We start from the raw sequence: 26624 nt of genomic DNA on the forward strand, positions 1-26624 counted from the left end.
GCCTCGTCCATTTAAGTGGAATTTCCGAGAAATAATTGAATAACGGACAAAAGACAAAAAATTGCGACTATTTTTCTTCTACAATTTCTTGAACACATGTTGACCAACAGAAATAGTGAGCATTCCAGATTTTGAATACGTTCTTTTTTGACACAGACAATTGAAAAAAAATAGGTGTATCCTATAGTACTGCAAACTTGCGTTTCTATACTTTAATGGGTTAGCCACTTAGGTTGTAGGCAAAATGTATCAAAGGTATCAATTATTCACACCCATTATCAAGATATCTATTTTTCCTACAGTCAATGTTACATTTTTGCCAACAAGCACATAATAACTGAAAATCTAAAAGTTATAGAGCTATTTTTCACAAAGTGAAATACGGCTAACTTGCAAACTTCCTCTAAATTAATGGTAATTTCATCACTCATTGACTCACTTCTTTCCAAAATCTGCAAGGGCATTTGGTGTTGTGGATAACAATCTGGCTGTCCTTTTGCTAGATTTATTTGCGCGCAGTAACAGACTTTATAACGGGACCGATTTTGATCGTTGCTGGCTCTAAAGATTAATCTTGATCAATGTTAATTTCCACAATACTGTAGTATCCTAATCAAATTAGATGAGCTCCTGTTCGTAATAGGCTTTGTTTCCCAATAAATATTGCGGGTTATCCAATGACAACGTAACCTCTTAGAGTTTGCCCTAGTGCTTTGCAATCTTATCTAACTCAATAGTCAAATAGCGCATCGGCAACCATAGTCGGAAGTCCGAGAGCTTTCATGGGTGTGGGGTGACAGCCAATCGAACCATAGCTCAGACCCAATTATTATGTTCAATTTTAAAAGGAATTTGTTCAGATTATATGAACAAATCTCAACGCGTTTATTCAAAATAGTTTCCAGAAGTCATTCTGGAGGCAAACAAAAATACAAATAACAAAAAAAAAAAAAGAAACCCCAACATAATAAAGTAAAATGCAAAATTTATAACCATACGATTATACAAGGATCTGTATCAATATGGGGGGGGGGGGTGGTTAAAGCATTGCGTTGTGACCCGAAAGGTTCGGGATCGAGCCCCACTCAGGCACACTTTTTTTCTTAGGAAGATAATTAACCCCCTTTTGCTCACTTAAGGCAATACGGATAATTCCTATTGGCTTAGAAAATCTTGTTTGATGGATTATCTATTTTTTCTTCATAGAATGTCTAAGAAACAATATCTCATGGTGCCGTGACAGAAGGCGTAATTCTATTCATGTCAAAATTTAGAGCTTATATTTTGAGTTTATTTTGTTAAGTATTATAATTTTTTTACAACGCTCAAAAATGATCATTTAGACAACTATTGATTAAGTAATCTATTTTTTCAGGTACTTTTATCTTCGCTAATCTGTAATCTCCAAGACATGCGTTGGCAGCTGCTTATTTGTTTATTGACCAACTTTGTCCTTGCAGTGTGCACAACAGTCATCCAATCAACGAAGTCTAAAATCAAACGTTATTGTATTGCCGAGGGAATGGTTTACCAACATACAGAAGACTTATGTTATATTTTGGACAAATACCATAATCATACGATGACTGAGGCATATATGTACTGCCATGCCATGGGCGGACACCTTGTTATGCCAAGGAATTATCATACGACAAATTGGATACGACACCATTTCAAAACCTTGATGAATAGTTTGTTTTGGATTGGTTTAAATAGGTCTAACGCAATAATTGAAACTGTCAATTTTATATGGGAAAATGAAAGTTTATTCTTGACAGGGAATGACACGATGCGGAAGAATGGCGTTCCTACTGAAATAATCAAAGCACACGATAAATGCATTGCCAGTGATGAGACCGGGTGGGTTCAAATTAACTGCTCCCAGAAATTGCCAAGTGTTTGTGCATTGCGTGATACAAAACGCTGTGACTACTTTCATGGTGGTTGTCAAATCTTTTGCAACAACACTTTTGGGAACTGCTCGTGCCCCGAAGGTCTCGAGTCCAATGGAACTACTTGCTTCAGCTTCAAAAACTGTGACGTCGATAACGGGGGCTGTGAGAATGTTTGTGAAAACATTTCTAAAGACGGAGGACAGTGTAGCTGTTCTGCAGGCTACAAACTTGATGTTGATGGAAGAAGTTGCGTCGATATTTCAATGATTACAAATTGCGACGATTGCGAACATTATTGTGAGAAAACTTTTGGGAATGGAATACAATGTAACTGTAAATTTGGTTTCCGATTAGAAAATAAAACAAGATGCGTCAGTATTATTGAGTATCACAGAGGCGGTAACGACAGTAGCGACAGACACCAGGTAATGGATTATAGGATATTGGTCTTGTATTGCGTCATAGTGGTTTCCGCCAATGTCCTCATTATTTTCTATTTATCTTTCAAACATATGCGAGAAATGGCTCTCAATTCACAATAATCCCAAATCATTAGTAGCGATGGAAATATATTGAACCATTTAAATGAAACTATTAGATAAATTTAAATTATTTATATATATATATATATATATATATATATATATATTATATATATATATTATAATATTTATTTATTTAGCGTATTTTCAAGTAGCGTCAAAACCAATTGACATTACAATATCTCTGTCATCCCTCTCCATATCGAGAGACCCAGTTTTCCATTGATGAATTTCTATCATTCACTAACTTAGAATATATTAATTATATTCTTACAATATCGTTACTGTTGTTCTGTAGTGCTCAATTGTTTAGGATTGCTCCACATTTTACAATTTCATTTCAATTCCTTTCTCTCTTTCACACATTCGAAAACAATAAAAATGCAGACACACAGAAATATACACACAGACACACACACACACACACACACACAAGTATATTCAGAACACATTTATAAATGGGGAGTTTCAGTTATCACTAATGAAGAATACATTCATTCGTGTGACTGTTTTGTGTGAGCTTATTGCTGTATTGTCTTCAGAGAGGTTGTTCTCAGTTTAATTATAGAGAGTAGGGTTGAAGGGATGATGTGGCTCTCGTGTATGGTGGAATTATTTTCTTGCTATGTGTTCGTTTCGAAGATTAATGTTCTTTGGTAAATCGTTTAAATTATTTTGGTTCGAAATATTATTGAACACGTTTGATTTTTATTTTGCTTTTGTGTAAAATGGACATAAAAATTTGATGTGCTGGTAGATTGTGAAAAGTTATTTGTTGTTCACTTTACAACTCTCCTTAAACCACATCGTGTGTTTTTATATCTTGCTGGGGACGGAGCTCCAACACGGCATTGGCGTATTCTAGAATGGGCATGATATATATTTCCTTTCCATGTGCTCGAGGTCATAGGTCACATTGCCAATTGTGCTCCAATTGACCCACTTAGTGAAAAGTGTTCACAGCTTTTTAAATATCTAACATCACGATTGGTCATTTTATTCAGCTTGACACATGGGCATGTTTATAACTTTTGTAAACAATGCAGCGTGATTACATTTGTTAAGAAATATCCAATCGTTGGACATCAACAAATCATGTGATAGATGACTTGGTTTGACGAAAACCTGAATATAGATCGCTCCCATTGAGGCGATCTATTCAGGTTTTCGTCCAACCAAGTGTCCAATCACATTGTTGTCCAAAAATTGGATATTTCTTTACAAATGTAAATACTTCACTTTGTTTTTGAAAGTTGTAAACATTTTCATATGACACATTGAAAAAAATGACCAATCTTGATGTTAGATATTTCAAAGGCTGTGAACACTTTTCAGTATGTGGGTCATTTTGAGCACACTTTGCAATGTGACCAATGGCCTCGAGTATATGGAAATGCAATATAGATCATCCCCATTGGTTAACGAGTGTTTATAACAGTGCACGTGTGTGTTTGTTACATATCCATTAAGATTGCGATTAATGAATGCACGAATTTTATTTGCTTTAGAAATTAAGTTTGATATTGCATGTTGCCCGACAGAATTTTGGTATCGTTAATTTATGTCATACTGACCAAAATAATATGACGTCAAAAGACAAGTCTTTGGCCACAATAGAAAACAAATCGTGACTTGTATTCAATAGGACAACCAATGGAATCACTTGTTTCCTTGAACTACTAACTCTCACTAGACGGTACAAAAACCTAAAAAATGACGTCAAACTACAAGTCCTAGAGTGTTCTAGCGTAGCCATCGTTAACTTATAGCCTGACACCGTAGTGAGTTCTTATCGGTGCAAAAAACAAATAATGAAGTCAAACTACCAGTCCTTTTGGATTTCAGTGTCAGGCATAACGATGGCTACGGCCTTACCCATTGCATTTTGCCCGACAGGACTTTGCATTGTTAACTTATGTCATACTGACCAAAATATGACTAACTACAATTCACTCGGCGGTGCAAAAACTAAATAATGACGTCAAAATGCCAGTCTTTTTGGGTTCTAGTGTCAGGCCGTTATGTTATAGCCTGATACTAAAATCCAAAAGGACTGGCAGTTTGACGTCATTATTTGGTTTTTGCACCGCTTCGTGAGTTGTCGTTAGTAGTGCTCATGGAAACAAGTTATTTCATTGGTTGAACTATTGAATACAACTCGCGATTTGTTTTCTTTTGTGGTGAAAGACTGGCATTTTGACGTCAGTTATGGTCAGTGTCAGGCCGTAACTTTACGAAGGCCACTTTAGTACTCACTTCGGTGTCAGGCTATAAGTTAACGATGGTTACGCTAGAACCCTCTAGGACTTGTAGTTTGACGTCATTTTTTAGGTTTTTGCACCGTCATTTTTTGGTCAGTATCAGGCCATAACTTTACGAAGGCCACGGTCATGCTATAACTTAACGATGGCTACGGTTCTAGTGTCAGGCAATAGGGTCTTTGTTATTGTTTTTTTTTTTTTTTTGCCATCCGCGTTTATGAGTAATTCTCACTAAGCTGTATTAACCAGACTATAAAAGTTCATGGTTACACAGAGTTTGTGTGTTGGTCCGTTATACTTCCGGATGGCAATGTTGTGAACTCCTTGGCCAAGATCATACTATCTATAGATAGTATGCAGATGACGTCACTCAGGCCTTTGTTATTGTTTTTGCCATCCGCGTTTGTGAGTTGTTCTCACTAAACTGTATTAACCAGACTATAAAAGTTCATGGTTACACAGAGTTTGTGTGTTGGTCCGTTATACTTCCGGATGGCAATGTTGTGAACTCCTTGGCCAAGCGCATTCTATCTATAGATAGAATGAATTTGACGTCACTCGGGTCTTTGTTATTATTTTTTATTTAAGTGTATAGATAGTAGCCGCTTGGCTAAGAAGCTCATAACATTGCCATCCGGAAGTAAAAAGGCCCAACACACAAAACTGTGTGTATCCATGAACGTTTATAGTCAGGTTAATACAGTTCATGAGCATTACTCATAAACGCGGATGGCAAAAAACAATAACAAAGACCTGACTAACGTCATCTTCGAACTATCTATATTTAAATCCAGCTGAAAATAACATCTTGATGCTATGTGTTTACGTAAAATACAAGCCGTATATAACGTACCAAAACATAAAACTGTGTGTAATCTTTAGCGTTTATAGATAGTTCGAAGTTGACGTCACTCGGGTCTTTGTTATTTTTTTTTTTGCCATCCGCGTTCATGAGTAATTCTCACTAAACTGTATTAACCAGACTATAGATAGTATGCGCTTGGCTAAGAAGCTCATAACATTGCCATCCGGAAGTATAACGGACCAACACACAAAACGGTGTGTATCCATGAACGTTTATAGTCGGGCTAATACAGTTCAGTGAGTATTACTCATAAACGCGGATGGCAAAAAAACAATAACAAAGACCTGAGTGACGTCATCTTCGAACTATCTATAAACGATCATGGTTACACACAGTTTTTTGTGTTGGTCGGTTATACTTCCGGATGGCAATGTTATGAGCTTCTTAGCCAAGCGCATACTATCTTTAGTCTCATTGAATTCACTTAGTGAGAACATATCATTAAAGATGCTGTCTAAAAACAGTAACAAAGAGCTGGGTGTTTTTCCAAAGTACGGCAATGGGAGCGATATATAGATAGAATGCGCTTGGCCAAGGAGTTCACAACATTGCCATCCGGAAGTATAACGGACCAAGACACACACTCTGTGTAACCATGAACTTTTATAGTCAGGTTAATACAGCTTAGTGAGAACAACTCACAAACGCGGATGGCACAAACAATAACAAAGGCCCGAGTGACGTCATCTTCGAACTATCTATATTCATGTTTTCGTCCAACCAAGTCATCAATCACATGATTTGTTGATGTCCAACGATTGGATATTTCTTAACAAATGTAAACACGCTGCTTTGTTTACAACTGTTATAAACATACCCGTGTGTCAAGCTGAATCAAATGACCAATCGTGATTTTAGATATTTAAAAAGCTGTGAACACTTTTCACTAAGTGGGTCATTTTGAGCACATTTTGCAATGTGACCAGTGACCTCGAGCACATGGAAAGTTAATATAGATAGAATGCGGTTGGCCAAGGAGTTCACAACATTGCCATCCGGAAGTATAACGGACCAACACACAAACTCTCTGTAACCATGAACTTTTATAGTCTGGGTTAATACAGTTTAGTACAGTGAGAACAACTCACAAACGCGGATGGCAAAAACAATAACAAAGGCCTGAGTGACGTCATCTGCATACTATCTATAGATCATGCCCATTAACTGGTTAAGCATTTCCCTCATATTGGGCCAATGAATCGAAAACGGTGTCGTATTGGTGTTATATGTTTACAGCTTAACAATTCAAGAGATTAGTTTAATCTCCTACAAATATGATGAGCCTAATAAATGTATGCACGAATCAATAGGGCAGAAAAGTCGTGACGTCCCACCTTCTACTCATCCGGTTAAAATGCTTGGAAGTGTATATTATGTAATCAGTCAATCGGAAGACTAATAATGAATAATAGGTTACATATTGAATCACAAGGTCACATAACTGTTTTAATAGCAGAATGTATAGGCAGATTCCTAAGATTACGAGATTTAATAAAGCGAGGATGGATAATCTATATTGATGCTCAGCATATATTTAGACTAGAAAATAAGCTGCCATCACTCCGAAACAAGAAGATCAGTTACATATGTTATGTATCGAGTCCTACACTTCCAATGAGATTGGAACCACTTTTTTACAACACACTTTTGCTCCCTTTTTGTATTTGAGTTTGAGTAGGTAACTCCCAAAAACATGCTAAATCTATTGGACACATTAAAATCACGAGAGAAAATTTGAAGTTTCAAATTACTATGGGTAGTGGTGTTATATGAGGCAAAGAAGACACGGGTTTTCCTCTTTACACCACTAAATAAATAGCACAACATAAAAGAGGGCTTTTTTCTCAATGATGAAATTTGACTGAGGACGTTGTGAAGTTACCTCGCCATACATGTGACTCGAAAATCAGCAGAGGGAATGCGCTGTATATATTATGTAAGTATTGATACTGTAACGCCTCATTTTTAAACGTGATATTTTTCAAAGTTGTTTTTAATTTATTTATTAATTTTTCTGGGTATGCTAATGAACACATTCATCTTTTCAAGGATGACGTAACTTTTTATAGCATATAACCGGACAGGGCCACTTTATTTTTAGCCGCCATAATAATCCATGAAATATAAGGTGTTGTGAGAGAGAGAGAGAGAGAGAGAGAGAGAGAGAGAGAGAGAGAGAGAGAGAGGGCGAGAGAGAGACAGAGAGAGAGAGAGGCGGGGGGCAGTCAACGCACAATGAGGCTCAGCATGCAGCAATTGGCAGGCAGATAGATTGAACATGTATTGCATTAATAGACTTATGATAGGATGCACTTGTTCAGAACAAATTCATTACAACACGCAAGGCCCAGCGCTCTGCTCATTCGACGGCACAATTTATTACAGGTGCACCCATGGCATCGTTAAATGGTTTTTTTTTTCTTTACCTGTAGTTGTGGTCAGGCTGCAATATCATGTCCAGTAGAATAAAGATACGAGATATAAACACGAATCAACAAATACTAAAACAACATATTTACGCCTCTCTTAACATTGGTTGCTTCAGCACTTAAATGAAGCATACCTTTGATCGCTTTGGCACTAATGAAAGATGCTCACAATACAAGATATTGTTGTTTTCTGCTGGTCATGGATGTAATGTTAATGCAATATGACTAAACGTATACTATAATCATTTTATTTTGGCATCGTTTCTAATTCAAAGCTTTCATAACCTGTACTTAATCAAAAGTTTGATATAAAGACAGTTGTTAAACAGCAAATTTAAAAATTACCCTTCAACTTCACAATCAATAATGATATGACGCAGTTTAGTAATGTGTAGATTGAAATCACCAAACAAACCAACACAAACACACACACACACACACACACACACACACACACACATACATACATACATAAATCCACACATACTCATTTCATTCATTCTTGCTCTCACGAGACGTTGATGTATTGGAAGAGGGTGATAATGAAGGTACCGATATCAGATAAAGTCATTTTGTTATCATAGTTGAGTACATTATCGAGATTCTGTTGTGAACCGGTTTATCAGATTAACCAGTTAACTTCTGTACTCTGTAAAAAACATGTATTTTTAAAGTTTAGCCAGAAAACTCGTACTTCAAAATACCGGTCGATTAAAATGACCCTCATCTTGGCAAAAAAAAAAAACCTCAAAGTTTGAATTCCGGAAATTTGAGAATGTTCGCAACGGTGAGTCATTTAAATCGGTCGATTCTTGAAGGACGAATTTTCTGGCCAAATTTTAAAATACAAGTTTTTCCAAAGTATGACAGTTAACTGGTTAAACAACTCAGTAAAGACAATTTAAAAAAAAAGGAATGGAAGAACATCTACATATGACTTCAATTTTACTGTTGTCATCGAGGAAGAAAGCATTTCAGATAATAACACACTACATAGTACTAACCAAAACGCTCTTTCAACGAAATGTCTGCTACTCATTAACACGGTGAAAACAATCGTTATCTGATGTCGAAATGCATCTTTGAGCCTGCTTTAGTTTATGGCAGACCCTGTCAATACGTGCATGCCATTTAGAGTCCATGGTTAGATGGATAAGCAATGTTTTGAGAGGAATGTATCAACGAACAAGTCATGATTATGGTATTTCCAGGTGTTGCTCTTCATCTTTAAAAAACAAAAGCGTCCAAGAAATAACCAAACTATAAGTATGATTCTTATTTACGTCTTTTTTTTCTGTTCAGCATCGATCAAAACTGGGTTTCATAATTTGAGCTTGAGCATTTTTATATAGCGCAATATCCACTAAACGTGCTCAAAGCGCTTTACAAGGGTTCCCTTACCCAGAGCAGCAATTAACAGGAAGGAAGAGCCACGACTCCTGGTAATACATTTTTTTTCACCGAGACAACGCAGTTAACGACTAGAAACTTATTTTACACCTGAATACGACGGGAGAATGTGAGTAATGAGGCCTTTTCAATGACTCAACTATGCAAATCTTGAATCCAGGACCTTCTAATCCGAAGTCGAGCGTCATACCACTAGAACGCATAGCCGCAACTACACTGACGAGATGTCCGCATTCGACTTGATTCCAAGTTCAAATTGAGTGCGTACCTATCTTAAATTAATAGCTTTCCTTCCACTCATTTGTGGTGGGTTGCAAGATCTGAGTTTCGGCGAAAGAATCAAATCAGAATATAGTTTCGCAATCCAGTTTAAGGAGACGTACTTAGTTACTGCTTCAAAAAAGAACAAAATACCAAATACGGAAGGCTACTAGCTCAACCCTCAAAACCCATCTGCCAGTATTGTAAGTGATGCATTCATATTTTCTTTGTCTTTGTTATAATATACTGATGAAGGGTTTTGAGCTCAAAACGGTTCATGTTTGATAGTTTGTTCTTTTTTTTATATATAGCTGTAATATTACTAAATTATATTTTACATTCCATAGATTCTAGCATGTAAGTATTCATATGGATTAGTAGTAATTTACATAATTTCGTTGGTTTATCATCCGCATACGAACTGTGGTGACTGTGTGCTTGTCCATAGTAGATGATGTGATGAGAAGATGATACTCCCTAAGTCATGTTCATCACCTAACCTAATATCTTATTTTTTATATGTGCGTATTACCCGATAGCTGACTCGGTAGAGCACTCGCTTGACACGCAAAGGTCTGATTTCAATCACGAGTGCAAACGAGATTTTTTTTTTCTGACCCTCCCCCCAACCCACTCCGTCCAGCCAGCAATGATAGGGTAGCAAGATCTGTTAGGTCTCGCGGAAAGTATTTTGCGATAGACTAGCGTCCTACCAAAGGGTAGCAAGCAATTGCGAATGTTCTTTTCATGATATAGAAGTCGTGATAAATTCCAGATCCATGAGCTTAATTGCTGTGGATTACGGGGGTTTTTTTTACTCGATCAAAGATGTGTCCAGTAAAATTCAGAAGTCATAAAATCTTTGTTGTTCCCCTTGGGGTAATAGTAATAGGCAGAGATGCCATCTTGGAAAACGTCATCAGGGAACAAAATGCCATTCATTTTCTTTACGCTTCAGTGGCAACCGAACCTTGCATAATTACGCTAAAACCATGACAATATTATACTCACCGTTCTTTATGCCAAAATCATGGACAATAGTAATTGCCTGCTATCCGCCCGTTAATCACTGCTGGGTAGACATGTGGAAGGATTGGGGGAGGGGGGGGGGATGAAGGGTCAGAAAGAAAAAAAACATCTCGACTGCATCTCGGATCGATCTCGGTCCCATTGCGTGTGGAGAGAGTAATCTACAATCTGATCTATCAAGACCCACCCCCATGAGGGGAGGTGGGTGAGAGAAAGAAACGAAATAAGAGGAGTATCAACAACAATAACAACAATAAAACCATCTTGACATTTTCAGTGCCGCTTTGTACTTGATTTGATGCAATTAAATCCATAACATAGTAATTCATAAAAATAAAAGAAGTCGTCTTGTTGCCCTGTGGTGTAATGGTAGCACGTCTTGACTGGTCTGTAATCAGAATATCTGGGGAAGACTCGGTCCCGAGAAGAGGCAGGCTGACTTTGAATTATTTTCTTCTTTTTTTTTTTTTGGTCACTTTGCCTCAACCAATTTTGAGCAATTTGAGCATTCTCAGGCTTTTTGCAATAGTTTTTCTTACCAGAGAACTTACTTATCAAAAGAAAGAACTGTCACAAAACTAAATAATATAATAATCTATTTTGTCCAAATCTATATAGAGGCTAAGTCACCCCTTGAAGCAAAGTACCTCCGATTGTTTTTGTATGGTTTCTGCTTTGGTCGGCATTGTTTCATACAAACCTTGCCAAATTATCTATCCACAGATAACAGCCAATCTAAATTGTGAAAATAATTAACCCTCTCCTTACCAACAATGGGAAAATCGTCACATTCGTTACGATGCAACCATTAGCATCACAAAATTAAAAGAAAATATTTTGTTATAAACTTTAAACACTTGACACTGTATTTTAGGCTCATTTTGCTGGACAATATTATATATTATAGAATTTATTGGTTGCTTAACTGTTTGAATTACTGAATCTATCTAAACACTTGACACTAACTGTATTTTAGGCTCATTTTGCTGGACAATATTATATATTATAGAATTTATTGGTTGCTTTACTGTTTGAATTACTTAATCTATCTAAACACTTGACACTGTATTTTAGGCTCATTTTGCTGGACAATATTATATATTATAGAATTTATTGGTTGCTTTACTGTTTGAATTACTTAATCATTCTAAACACTTGACACTGTATTTTAGGCTCATTTTGCTGGACAATATTATATATTATAGAATTTATTGGTTGCTATACTGTTTGAATTACTTAATCTATTTTTGTTTAGAGTGAGTGTAAACTGTTGGATACAATTCTGAGGAGACGGTTAAAGACGAAAACGCGCTTTCCGTCATCATAATAAAACTCCGCTCCGTTATTGCTTATTACCTACTCACCTCCCGTCTTTTAATTCAATGAAACAAAATACTAATGAACAGACTAGGAGGACGATTCTCCCCGTTTCCTTCATTAGCCAATGAGGAGTTGAACATCAAAGAGAATTCGAATCGACGAGGTGGTGTAAATATAGGTAAGCGGCTTCTCTTTTTTTTTTACAAACTTGAGGTCATTGCCTTTTTGGGTCAGATTATTTACACGTTTTCACAAAAGTTATGTGAATCTGGGCCGCCTTCAGTCAGTTAATTGCCGTACCCTGTAAAAACTAGTATTTAAAAACTTGGCCAGAGAACTCGTCCTTCAAATTTCGATTGATTTAGTCATTTAAATCGATCGAAATTTGACGGACGAGATTTCTGGCCAATTCTTAAATACGAGTTTTCACGAGAGCACTGTAGTTAACGGGTTAAATCTAGCTAAGGCACAAGTGTATTGTTTTATAATAGATAAAAAATAAAAGTGAGCTTTATATAGCGCAATATCCACTAAATGTGCTCAAAGCGCTTTACAAGGGGTCCCTGGTCAACAGCAACATTTAACATGTAGGCCTGTTAGGCGATAATACAATTTTTTCGGACAAAGACACGCTGTTAACGGCCAGAGTACGGTGAGAGAAAGTGAGTAAAGTGCCTTTTCCAAGGACTCAACTATGCGCCGAACGCGAGGCTCGAACCCAGGACCTTCAGATCCGAAAGCGAGTGTCATACGACATAGCGGCTCGTTAGACCCTTAATCGGTTTGATTAGTCTCTTTGTCAACTGGGGCCCCAATAGCTCAGTAAAGCACTCGCTTCAAACGTAAAAGGAACCAAGATCGATCCAGGGTGCAGGCGAGACTTTTTTCTGCTGTCCACCCGGCAGTGATTGGGTAGCTGGTTTTGTTAAACCTGGCGGAAAGTACTTTGCGATGGCCTATCCAAAGGATAACACGTACTTATTATTGTAAGTTTTACGCTATATAAACCGGGTTAAACTCCGGCCTCATGGGCCGTATGACTCTGAATGGCAATCTTCTATGTATATACATTTGTCAACAAAGCATGAAGAGTCAGAAAAAAGAAGACAAATGTGAGGTGAGAGGATGGCGTTTTTTACCATTTAACTGCGGCACTTAGTCAGAAAACTGGTCCTTCCGATACCGATCGATTTAAATGACATCAATCTTGGCCAAAAAATAAATAAAGACAACCTCTCAAACCTATTGTTTTTATCATTATCATTATTGTTAAACGTAGTAGTAGTAGTAGTAGTAGTAGTAGTAGTAGTAGTAGTAGTAGTAGTAGTAGTAGTAGTAGTAGTAGTAGTAGTAGTAGTAGTAGTAGTAGTAGTAGTAGTAGTAGTAGTAGTAGTAGTAGTAGTAGTAGTAGTAGTAGTAGTAAAATTAACGTTAGTAATAGTATAAATATTGATAATAATAATAAATCCTAATAATTAAAAAATTATGATGATGATGATGACGACGATGATGATGATGATGATGATGATGATGATGATGATGATGATGATGATGATGATGATGATGATGATGATGATGGTGATGATGATGATGATGATGATGATGATGATGATGATGATGGTGATGATGATGATGATGATAATAATAATAATAATAATAATAATAATGACGATGATGGTGATGATGATGTGATGATGATGATGGTGATGATGATGATGATGATGATGATGATGATGATGATGATGATGATGATAATAATAATAATGACGATGATGGTGATGATGATGTGATGATGATGATGATGATGATGATGATGATGATGATGATGATGATGATGATGATGATGATGATGATGATGATGATGAGGAGGAGAAGAAGAAGAAGAAGAAGAAGAAGAAGAAGAAGAAGAAGAAGAAGAAGAAGAAGAAGAAGAAGAAGAAGAAGAAGAAGAAGAAGAAGAAGAAGAAGAAGAAGGACGAGGACGAGAAAGTTGAGGGTAGGGAGTAGGAAGAGGATGGCGATGAAATGTTTTATCCTGCTTACAATTATTCTTGATACTTGACGGTTACCCAACAAACCACCGTGAGCAAAATGTTATGTAAACAACGTGAAGCATGGCAATTTATGAAAGACTCATCCCAGTTGATCCACCTTCTAATTCAAAACAGATAACGCGATAGCGTAGTGCCATGGTTGTTGCTTAGTAAATCGCGATATTTATTTTGGATAGCTACATACTTAATCTAATATTATGCTTTACCGGACGTGGCTTTACACGGTTTTTCAAGTCAGGGCACATAATTTAAATATTGATGCTATGCGTGCAGGTAAAATACTCACAATATCTGCCAGCCAAATTTAATAGACCAGCACACAAAACGGTATGTGTGTCCTTTAAGGTTTATTGTCTGATTGATATAGATCCTACGCGTTTAGATAATAAACTCATAACATCTACCAGCCGAATATAGATAGTATGCGTTTGGCTAAGAAGCTCAAAACATTGCCATCCGGAAATATAACGGACCAATACACCAAACTGTGTGTAACCTTGAACGTCTATAGTCTGGTTAATACAGTTTAGTGAGAATTACTCATAATCTTGGATGCCAAAAAACAATAACAAAGACCAGCCTGACGTTATCTTCGTTCTATCTATAACGTACTAACACAAAAAAGGTGTGTAACCTTAAACGTTTATAGTCTTATTAAAAGAATGTAGCGAGTGCTAGTCATTAAAAAGGTTGTCTAAAGCTGATAACAAAGGTCTATGTGACGTCAATTTCGTTCAATCACTATAATCTAGTGAGAACGAATCATCAACAGACTGTATATTGGTAACAATAACGAGCTAAGTAACGTCAACTTCGTTCCTTCTATATTTATTTTGGATAGCTACATCCTCCCCTCCATGACCATGATGTATGGAGCTTTACCCAGCATCTCTTTACACGGCGTATCAGTTGAAGTGAGGCAGTCATGTTGAAGACATGAGACTAGTGCCGAGCGGTACCTGTACTGAGTACCGGTAATACCGGTAACAGCCTTACCGATAATTTATCGACACTAAGCAGCCCAGTATCGATACTCCGACATCTGCTATTATTCTGTAAGAATGTGCATTTTATCCTAATGGAAAAATAATAAACAATATATGATATTGACACAAAACAAAATGGAAACATTGAATTAAAAGAGAACAAAAATAAAGAAGAAAAAAAAACAACAAAAAAAAAAAAAAAAAAAATAATAATAATAATAATAATAATAATGATAATAATAATAATAATAATAATAATAATAATAATAATAATAATAATAATAATAATAATAATAATAATAATAATAATAATAATAATAATAATAATAATAATACTTTATTGCATCCCAAAAAGGAAATTTTATGTTCAGACGTGTTATAATTTACACAATAAGATAAAAATACAATGGAAATAGGATGTATATATAAAAAAGGAGCAGCTCCATAACCAGAGCTTTTAATTCAGAAAAGTGAGTGGAGCAGGCACTTATGTTGGTAACAACAAGATATGAAGTGAATAGAAAAGTGCCAGAAGACAATAGAGAATAAAAATTTTTCGCGGCGGTGGTGGGGTTCGAACCTGCGACCTTATTGGTACGACAACTCCGCCTGGCAGGTGAGAGCGTGGCTCTACCGTGTGAGCTATCCACGAACACAAAATATTCGTTTCAAACCCAAAGTCATTACTAGATCCCTCTCTCACCCACTTCTTGAGACCGCCGATTCGTTCGTACACCACCATCGCGAATAATTTTGACCAGCAGTTAAGCTTAATAGCCAATATTCTCAACACAAACATATAACATAGAAACGATTGAGACATTGAGTATGCTCCGGTGTATGGGGTGAATTTTTAATTCAGAAAAGTGAGTGGAGCAGGCACTTATGTTGGTAACAACAAGATATGAAGTGAATAGAAAAGTGCCAGAAGACAATAGAGAATAAAAATTTTTCGCGGCGGTGGTGGGGTTCGAACCTGCGACCTTATTGGTACGACAACTCCGCCTGGCAGGTGAGAGCGTGGCTCTACCGTGTGAGCTATCCACGAACACAAAATATTCGTTTCAAACCCAAAGTCATTACTAGATCCCTCTCTCACCCACTTCTTGAGACCGCCGATTCGTTCGTACACCACCATCGCGAATAATTTTGACCAGCAGTTAAGCTTAATAGCCAATATTCTCAACACAAACATATAACATAGAAACGATTGCGACATTGAGTATGCTCCGGTGTATGGGGTGAATTTTTAATTCAGAAAAGTGAGTGGAGCAGGCACTTATGTTGGTAACAACACGATATGAAGTGAATAGAAAAGTGCCAGAAGACAATAGAGAATAAAAATTTTTCGCGGCGGTGGTGGGGTTCGAACCTGCGACCTTATTGGTACGACAACTCCGCCTGGCAGGTGAGAGCGTGGCTCTACCGTGTGAGCTATCCACGAACACAAAATATTCGTTTCAAACCCAAAGTCATTACTAGATCCCTCTCTCACCCACTTCTTGAGACCGCCGATTCGTTCGTACACCACCATCGGTCTCAAGAAGTGGGTGAGAGAGGGATCTAGTAATGACTTTGGGTTTGAAACGAATATTTTGTGTTCGTGGATAGCTCACACGGTAGAGCCACGCTCTCACCTGCCAGGCGGAGTTGTCGTACCAATAAGGTCGCAGGTTCGAACCCCACCACCGCCGCGAAAAATTTTTATTCTCTATTGTCTTCTGGCACTTTTCTATTCACTTCATATCTTGTTGTTACCAACATAAGTGCCTGCTCCACTCACTTTTCTGAATTAAAAATTCACCCCATACACCGGAGCATACTCAATGTCTCAATCGTTTCTATGTTATATGTTTGTGTTGAGAATATTGGCTATTAAGCTTAACTGCTGGTCAAAATTATTCGCGATGGTGGTGTACGAACGAATCGGCGGTCTCAAGAAGTGGGTGAGAGAGGGATCTAGTAATGACTTTGGGTTTGAAACGAATATTTTGTGTTCGTGGATAGCTCACACGGTAGAGCCACGCTCTCACCTGCCAGGCGGAGTTGTCGTACCAATAAGGTCGCAGGTTCGAACCCCACCACCGCCGCGAAAAAATTTTATTCTCTATTGTCTTCTGGCACTTTTCTATTCACTTCATATCTTGTTGTTACCAACATAAGTGCCTGCTCCACTCACTTTTCTGAATTAAAAATTCACCCCATACACCGGAGCATACTCAATGTCTCAATCGTTTCTATGTTATATGTTTGTGTTGAGAATATTGGCTATTAAGCTTAACTGCTGGTCAAAATTATTCGCGATGGTGGTGTACGAACGAATCGGCGGTCTCAAGAAGTGGGTGAGAGAGGGATCTAGTAATGACTTTGGGTTTGAAACGAATATTTGTGTTCGTGGATAGCTCACACGGTAGAGCCACGCTCTCACCTGCCAGGCGGAGTTGTCGTACCAATAAGGTCGCAGGTTCAAACCCCACCACCGCCGCGAAAAATTTTTATTCTCTATTGTCTTCTGGCACTTTTCTATTCACTTCATATCGTGTTGTTACCAACATAAGTGCCTGCTCCACTCACTTTTCTGAATTAAAAATTCACCCCATACACCGGAGCATACTCAATGTCTCAATCGTTTCTATGTTATATGTTTGTGTTGAGAATATTGGCTATTAAGCTTAACTGCTGGTCAAAATTATTCGCGATGGTGGTGTACGAACGAATCGGCGGTCTCAAGAAGTGGGTGAGAGAGGGATCTAGTAATGACTTTGGGTTTGAAACGAATATTTTGTGTTCGTGGATAGCTCACACGGTAGAGCCACGCTCTCACCTGCCAGGCGGAGTTGTCGTACCAATAAGGTCGCAGGTTCGAACCCCACCACCGCCGCGAAAAATTTTTATTCTCTATTGTCTTCTGGCACTTTTCTATTCACTTCATATCTTGTTGTTACCAACATAAGTGCCTGCTCCACTCACTTTTCTGAATTAAAAATTCACCCCATACACCGGAGCATACTCAATGTCTCAATCGTTTCTATATTATATGTTTGTGTTGAGAATATTGGCTATTAAGCTTAACTGCTGGTCAAAATTATTCGCGATGGTGGTGTACGAACGAATCGGCGGTCTCAAGAAGTGGGTGAGAGAGGGATCTAGTAATGACTTTGGGTTTGAAACGAATATTTTGTGTTCGTGGATAGCTCACACGGTAGAGCCACGCTCTCACCTGCCAGGCGGAGTTGTCGTACCAATAAGGTCGCAGGTTCGAACCCCACCACCGCCGCGAAAAATGTTTATTCTCTATTGTCTTCTGGCACTTTTCTATTCACTTCATATCTTGTTGTTACCAACATAAGTGCCTGCTCCACACACTTTTCTGAATTAAAAATTCACCCCATACACCGGAGCATACTCAATGTCTCAATCGTTTCTATGTTATATGTTTGTGTTGAGAATATTGGCTATTAAGCTTAACTGCTGGTCAAAATTATTCGCGATGGTGGTGTACGAACGAATCGGCGGTCTCAAGAAGTGGGTGAGAGAGGGATCTAGTAATGACTTTGGGTTTGAAACGAATATTTTGTGTTCGTGGATAGCTCACACGGTAGAGCCACGCTCTCACCTGCCAGGCGGAGTTGTCGTACCAATAAGGTCGCAGGTTCGAACCCCACCACCGCCGCGAAAAATTTTATTCTCTATTGTCTTCTGGCACTTTTCTATTCACTTCATATCTTGTTGTTACCAACATAAGTGCCTGCTCCACTCACTTTTCTGAATTAAAAATTCACCCCATACACCGGAGCATACTCAATGTCTCAATCGTTTCTATATTATATGTTTGTGTTGAGAATATTGGCTATTAAGCTTAACTGCTGGTCAAAATTATTCGCGATGGTGGTGTACGAACGAATCGGCGGTCTCAAGAAGTGGGTGAGAGAGGGATCTAGTAATGACTTTGGGTTTGAAACGAATATTTTGTGTTCGTGGATAGCTCACACGGTAGAGCCACGCTCTCACCTGCCAGGCGGAGTTGTCGTACCAATAAGGTCGCAGGTTCGAACCCCACCACCGCCGCGAAAAAATTTTATTCTCTATTGTCTTCTGGCACTTTTCTATTCACTTCATATCTTGTTGTTACCAACATAAGTGCCTGCTCCACTCACTTTTCTGAATTAAAAATTCACCCCATACACCGGAGCATACTCAATGTCTCAATCGTTTCTATGTTATATGTTTGTGTTGAGAATATTGGCTATTAAGCTTAACTGCTGGTCAAAATTATTCGCGATGGTGGTGTACGAACGAATCGGCGGTCTCAAGAAGTGGGTGAGAGAGGGATCTAGTAATGACTTTGGGTTTGAAACGAATATTTTGTGTTCGTGGATAGCTCACACGGTAGAGCCACGCTCTCACCTGCCAGGCGGAGTTGTCGTACCAATAAGGTCGCAGGTTCGAACCCCACCACCGCCGCGAAAAATTTTTATTCTCTATTGTCTTCTGGCACTTTTCTATTCACTTCATATCTTGTTGTTACCAACATAAGTGCCTGCTCCACTCACTTTTCTGAATTAAAAATTCACCCCATACACCGGAGCATACTCAATGTCTCAATCGTTTCTATGTTATATGTTTGTGTTGAGAATATTGGCTATTAAGCTTAACTGCTGGTCAAAATTATTCGCGATGGTGGTGTACGAACGAATCGGCGGTCTCAAGAAGTGGGTGAGAGAGGGATCTAGTAATGACTTTGGGTTTGAAACGAATATTTTGTGTTCGTGGATAGCTCACACGGTAGAGCCACGCTCTCACCTGCCAGGCGGAGTTGTCGTACCAATAAGGTCGCAGGTTCGAACCCCACCACCGCCGCGAAAAATTTTTATTCTCTATTGTCTTCTGGCACTTTTCTATTCACTTCATATCTTGTTGTTACCAACATAAGTGCCTGCTCCACTCACTTTTCTGAATTAAAAATTCACCCCATACACCGGAGCATACTCAATGTCTCAATCGTTTCTATGTTATATGTTTGTGTTGAGAATATTGGCTATTAAGCTTAACTGCTGGTCAAAATTATTCGCGATGGTGGTGTACGAACGAATCGGCGGTCTCAAGAAGTGGGTGAGAGAGGGATCTAGTAATGACTTTGGGTTTGAAACGAATATTTTGTGTTCGTGGATAGCTCACACGGTAGAGCCACGCTCTCACCTGCCAGGCGGAGTTGTCGTACCAATAAGGTCGCAGGTTCGAACCCCACCACCGCCGCGAAAAATTTTTATTCTCTATTGTCTTCTGGCACTTTTCTATTCACTTCATATCTTGTCATAACCAGAGCTGCGCTTTATAATATGAATAATTTCAACACTGTAAAATAGTTAAAACTGTCACTATAAATTGAAAATTGAATATATTGCAAAACAAATAAATTAATAAATACATTAATATTTACATTTTTTGAAAGTAAAAATGCAAAATAATTATATAAAATGATTATTGCTTGTTGTTATAAAGCCTAATACTGGACGGCAGAAAAGGTTTTCTGTGTCTCTCTGTTTTCGTTGAAATAGAGAAAGGGCGACCACTTCTTTCTGACATAATAACTGATGGTCTTAGTGGATGATACGGGTCATTAAATATTTTAGATATTTTATTTATACAAAATTTCTCGTATAAAAGATCTACATCGTCGACATCATTTATATAGCGTTTAATGGATTTTTTAATATTTGAATTTATTTTGTTCCTTTCCACTGCTAAGCAATTGCCTCCCCAAGCTGTTATACAAAATGACAAAACACTTTCGATTACTGCTCTATAAAATAATGTGCAGAGGGTTTTATCTATTCTAAACTGAGAGAGTTTTGATAAAAAAATATGTACGTCTGCACATCTTATGCCTAATTATTTTCAAGTGTTCATCCCACTTGAGCCTGTCATCAATCGTTACACCAAGGTATTTGTAGTGAGGAACTCGCTGGACGAATTGGTCCTTTAATTTTAACGGTTCTATCGGTTCCTTCACTCTCCTAAAGTCAATCACTAGATCCTTTGTCTTACTTATGTTAAGCTCTAGGTGGTGGGCATCACACCAATACACAAATCTATCAATTTCTTGCCTATAAGCCACTTCGTTGCCATTTGTTATGAGGCCTTGAAGAGCGGTGTCATCTGCAAACTTTATTAAAGGTACACTCAGGTTTTGACTTCTACATTCATTCGTGTATATTGTGAATAATACAGGGGACAATACACAACCTTGAGGAGCACCAATATTTGTAGTTATACAGGAAGTTATGTATTGTCCTAATTGAACATATTGTGCTCTCTCCGTAAGAAATTCGAGCACCCAAGCAATTATTTAGATTCAGACTAGTCAATTTTTGAACAACCAACTGAGGTTGCATGGTATTGAACGCTGAAGAAAAATCTGCAAAAAGCAATCTGCAATAGCTCTTAGCGTGATCTAGATGCCTGTAGATGTTGTTTGTCAACAGCAAAATGCATCCTCTACGCCACGTCCTGGTTTGTAAGCAAATTGATGACTATCACTCAATGGCATAAACTGGTTCCTAATTTTAACAAGAACAAGTTTTTCTAAAGATTTCATGACTATTGAAGTCAGTGCAACAGGTCTGAGATCGTTCATAGATTCAAGTTTTTCTTTTTTTGGAACAGGAATAATTTTTGAAGTTTTCCAAATTTCAGGGATCGAAACGCATTGGAGAGACAAACAAAAAAGAAAAACAACAGAGCTCTACATTATCGATAACAAATCATCGGCAATGAGAATTATTATCGGGAATTACCGGCACCGGTAGTGGTCTCGAGAACAGCAATAGTGGCCAAGGATTAGCGGTAATTTAGCGACAACGAGAAGAGTTGGTACCGCCTGGCACTATGAGGCATCTTTTAGTTTTTGTGATTAGAGGTTACAGTGCCATACATTTTGACCAAAATACTTTTCTTTATAAGTTGATTTATTTCCCAATTGTCTATATTTTTTGTTATCTAATTTGAAAAAATATTGTAGTATACGGTTTAAGTCATTAGCGTGTAGGATTTATATTGCTGTAAGTAAACATCATCTTATCAAACCGATAAATACGTGTTTGTCAATTTCTAGATGATGATGAAAAGGATACTGATGATGATGATGATGATGATGATGATGACGATGATGATGACGACGACGATGATAATAATGATGGTGATGATGATGATGATGATGATGATGATGATGATGATGATGATGATGATGATGATGACGATGATGATGATATAGCTACCTGCGACTGTTGTCAAGTCAAACAAGTCGAGAAATGAATCAACCACGTACCAGGAAATATAACGAGCAACGTGTCTCACCGGCACCCGCATGTTATCACTTACTATCATGATTGCATTTGTTCTGTCGATATGGAATTATGTAATTTACGCTTTACTCAACACAAATCGGGTTACCGAACTCCATATGCTGAATCTGTAACGAAAAACCATTTGTCCTGAACTTTAAGATTTACATTATTTTAGATGTCAATTTATAAGTAAAGTGCATAGTATTTCATTTATATGTATTGACAGTATTAACAGTAAATTTTTTATACCGATGAAAAACGACGTATATATGTATGCAGGTATGACAGCCGAACTCACTTAGGGCCAAGCTTAACATTGTTGTAATGGACATTATTATACAACATTACAACAATGATTTCATAAGGAATTGGATAATTAGACCTGCAAATAAGTACACGTCGGTGAAAACACTAAAAGGGCTTCTGATATCAAATCGGATTTCATTAAGAAGATTAAGATATACATTATTCATTATTATAAATTATTATTTTTATAAATTTTGTTGTTCTAGTATTTGTTTTATATAAAAGATTAAATTTTTTGGTTTTGAAAATTTCAAAGCTACAAGATAGAGAGCAAGTACTGTTGTAAGATTAAGATCAGAAAAATTGTCTCATCCTGCATGTTAAGTGTTACTGTTGGTTAGGGACCACATGAAAAGCGTTTTGAACATGTTGAATGGATATTGCTCTATAAAAAAGCTCAAGAAATAACGGTTTTATTTATTTTTTATTGGAACGGTGCCAGACACATCTCATTTGGATCAAATCGTGCTATAAAATCCTGACAAACGTGCCCTGTTACCAAAGTTTTCTTTGATGCAAAATTTATTGAATTCAAGATGCTAATTCGGTTCTCAACTATGAACTAACTGTTTTGCAATTCTATCCCTTTTCATGGTAGGATGCGGATTCGAAAGTTTAAATCGATTTTGAATCCCGGTCTTGTTAGAAAATCCCCCCCCCCACCTCCCCCCACACACACACACCCACACACACTCCCTTCTTCCTCTTAGGATATCCGCAGCCCTTAGGAAATCCGTACCTGACTATGTCAAAGGCTTAGCATGTGTCACACAACTAATTATAAAGGTAATCCCCGAGGTGAGTTACTAATCCTTTTATCTCATATGAAAATTTAAGTGTCCTTCTTTGCGTGCGCGAACGTGCTACTAAACTGGAGGGGAAGGGGAAATAATATTGAGGTAATCTGTGTAGATTTAATGTTATTAGTTTTGATTAAGACGGATTTCCTCCTCTGATATCACTTGCGATAATCTGCCGGCTCTGGATTTTTTGGTAATAGTGATTATAATGATAGTGATGATGATGATGCTGATATGATGATGATGATGATGATGATGATGATGATGATGATAATATTAATAATAATAAAAATAGTAATAATAATAATAATAATAATAATAATAATAATAATAATAAAGAAGAAGAAGAAGAAGAAGAAGAAGAAGAAGAAGAAGAAGAAGAAGAAGAAGAAGAAGAAGAAAAAGAAGAAGAAGAAGAAGAAGAAGAAGAAGAAGAAGAAGAAGACGACGATGACGACGAAAAAGAAGAATAAGAAGAAGAATGATAATAATGATAATAAAAATAATAGTGATAATAAAAACAACAACAATAATAATAATACAAAAACCAGAGAATTTATATAGCGCAATATCCACTAAACGTGCTCAAAACACTTTACAAGGGGTCCCTGGCCAACAGCAACACTTAACGTGACGCCTGTTAATCAATATTAATTTTTTTTTCGGACTGAGACAACGCAGTTAACGGCCAGATACTCATTTTACACCCGAGTACGGTGAGAAAAAGTGAGTAAAGAGCCTATTCCAAGGGCTCAACTGCGCCGAGCGAGGCTCGACCCCAGGACCTTCCGGTCCGAAAGCCAGTGTCATACCACTAGGCCACATAGCCGCAAATATTAATATTATTATTATTATTATTATTATTATTATTATTATTATTATTATTATTATTATTATTATTATATTATTATTATTATTATTACTACTACTACTACTACTATTGTTATTATTATATTGAATTTCTTGTTCGTTTTATGTTGGTAGTAATCGATTATGTAAACACTGTATGCTGTACTTATTTGTAGGGTCACTTTTATAAACACAAGTTGCGGTTCATTATTTGTCCAAGCAAAGGTCATTAGGCCAAGAGAAATCATAAACTATACAGTTAACAAATGCCATCTAAACACGATAATGATAATAATAATAATAATAATAAAATAATAATAATAATAATAATATAATAATAATAATAATAATAATAATAATAATATCATATAATAATAATAATAATCATAATAATAATAATAATAATAATAATAATAATAATATGATAATAATAATAATAATAATAATAATAAATCATAATAATAATAATAATAATAATAATAATAACAATAATAATAAGATAATAATAATAATAATAATAATAATAATAATAATATAATAATAATAATAATAATAATAATAATAATAATAATAATAATAATAATAATAATAATAATAATAATAATAAAATCTTTATTGTCCTAAAAAAAAGTGGCAATTTGTCATTTGGTTACACATTTATAATAATACAATATTGACATAGACACACTCACACAGATGCACACTAGTAACATCTTAGTCATAAAAAAAACCCCCAAAAAAATACGACAAATCGGTATTATGCCCTAGCAAATTATATAAACAATTATTTGAGTGAACGGGTGTGCTATTTACTGCCATGTCCGTCTGTAAAAAAAATTTGTCTTATAATATTTTTTGATTTGCCAGTAATTCGTTTTTGTACGTAAGTCAAAATTAAAGATGGGTGTACAGAAAATGTTCGACAAACATTTTTAAAGAATAGATGTGAGATATGTTAGATTGTTTCTTCACAAAGACATAAATATATGTTTTGATCACTGCAAGACAAACCCTGATACACTAAGAAAGTCTGGCTAGATCGGACGCCAATCATAGTTTGCTTACAAACAGTTGGGTAAACTGTGGCCACATGGTGTAACTAAATGTAACTTTTTTTTTTTTTAAAGGCAAATAGAATAGAAATAGATAGATCAAAATAATTATCATTTCTCAATAAGCAGAGTTCAGATCTGATCTTTAAAAAACCCTCTGCATTTATATAGGTAACGACACATGACGGCTGTTGCGAGATATTGATTTGTTTTTTCTGAAAGAAACAAAGCTGTTGACAGCCAGGAATTCATTTTACACATGAATAGATAAGGAGAACATGCGTAAAGAGACCAATCCAAAGACTAAACTATGCGCTACTCAGAGGGGGACTCGAATCCTAGACCATCCAGACAAACTACCCAGAAGTGATAGCAACTACAATTCATATGCCTTGCCTTATAAACCCCCTGCTTTATTTACTCAGTTCTCCAGCCTCGCTTTTAATTACATTGATCATTAAGATTACTCAAACTGTTATGAGTCAGGTAATAATAGATATCATTTATAACATTGAATCTTATCAAGCGTTTATATTATTCTAAAACACATTAAAACAATCAGATACAAAATAATGGATGCAGATACATTTTAAAAGCGGCGCTGCTCTGTGGCAGCAGCTTCCAATGGTACTCACACTATTATGTTATGGCGGTCGACCCAATCAGCAAATTCTTCACCGCACTCGTGCACCGTCGCGAACCCACCCGGAAGCTTCGTCACAACACACCGTTCAACTAGATGCTCTGCGGTTTCGGGTTCCATCCCACATCGGGTACATGTTGGACAGATGGAAAGTCCCCACTGATGAAGCGATTGTGCCGTGGGGCAGGTTCTCGACCGAAGTCGATTCGCTACCACCCAGTGTAGCTACGTATGATGTTTCTCTCTCTCTCTCTCTCTCTCTCTCTCTCTCTCTCTCTCTGACTATATATCTCTCTCGTTCTCTCTCTCTTTCTCCCTCTATTTCTCACTTTCTCTCTCTGCTCTCTCTCTCATTATCTTTCTCTCTCTCTCTCTCTTTCTCTCTCTCCCTCTATTTATCTCTCTCTTTCTCTTTTTCTCTCTATATCTCTCTCTAATTCTCTTTCTCTCTCTCTCTCTCTCTCTCTCTAATTCTCTTTCTCTCTCTCTCTCTCTCTCTCTCTCTCTCTTTCTCCCTCTCTCTCTTTCTCTCTCTCTCTCTTCTCTCTCTCTCTATCTTTCTCCCTTTCCCTCTAT

At 37.0% G+C, this 26624-nt stretch overlaps 1 protein-coding gene across 1 annotated transcript; it reads left to right on the top strand.

Moving 5' to 3' along the window:
- The first annotated feature begins 1748 nt into the window (after positions 1-1748).
- On the top strand, positions 1749-11571 carry LOC144974151 (uncharacterized). The gene is made up of 2 exons (XM_078917059.1): positions 1749-2320; positions 11416-11571. The coding sequence occupies exons 1-2, from the start codon at positions 1790-1792 to the stop codon at positions 11446-11448; spliced, it is 564 nt and encodes a 187-aa protein (XP_078773185.1). The 5' UTR covers positions 1749-1789; the 3' UTR covers positions 11449-11571.
- Positions 11572-26624: the final 15053 nt, after the last annotated feature.

Source organism: Berghia stephanieae, chromosome 5 (assembly GCF_034508935.2).
Source record: "Berghia stephanieae isolate SIO BIC M18660-M18661 chromosome 5, UCSD_Bste_1.3, whole genome shotgun sequence".
Taxonomy (NCBI): domain Eukaryota; kingdom Metazoa; phylum Mollusca; class Gastropoda; order Nudibranchia; family Aeolidiidae; genus Berghia; species Berghia stephanieae.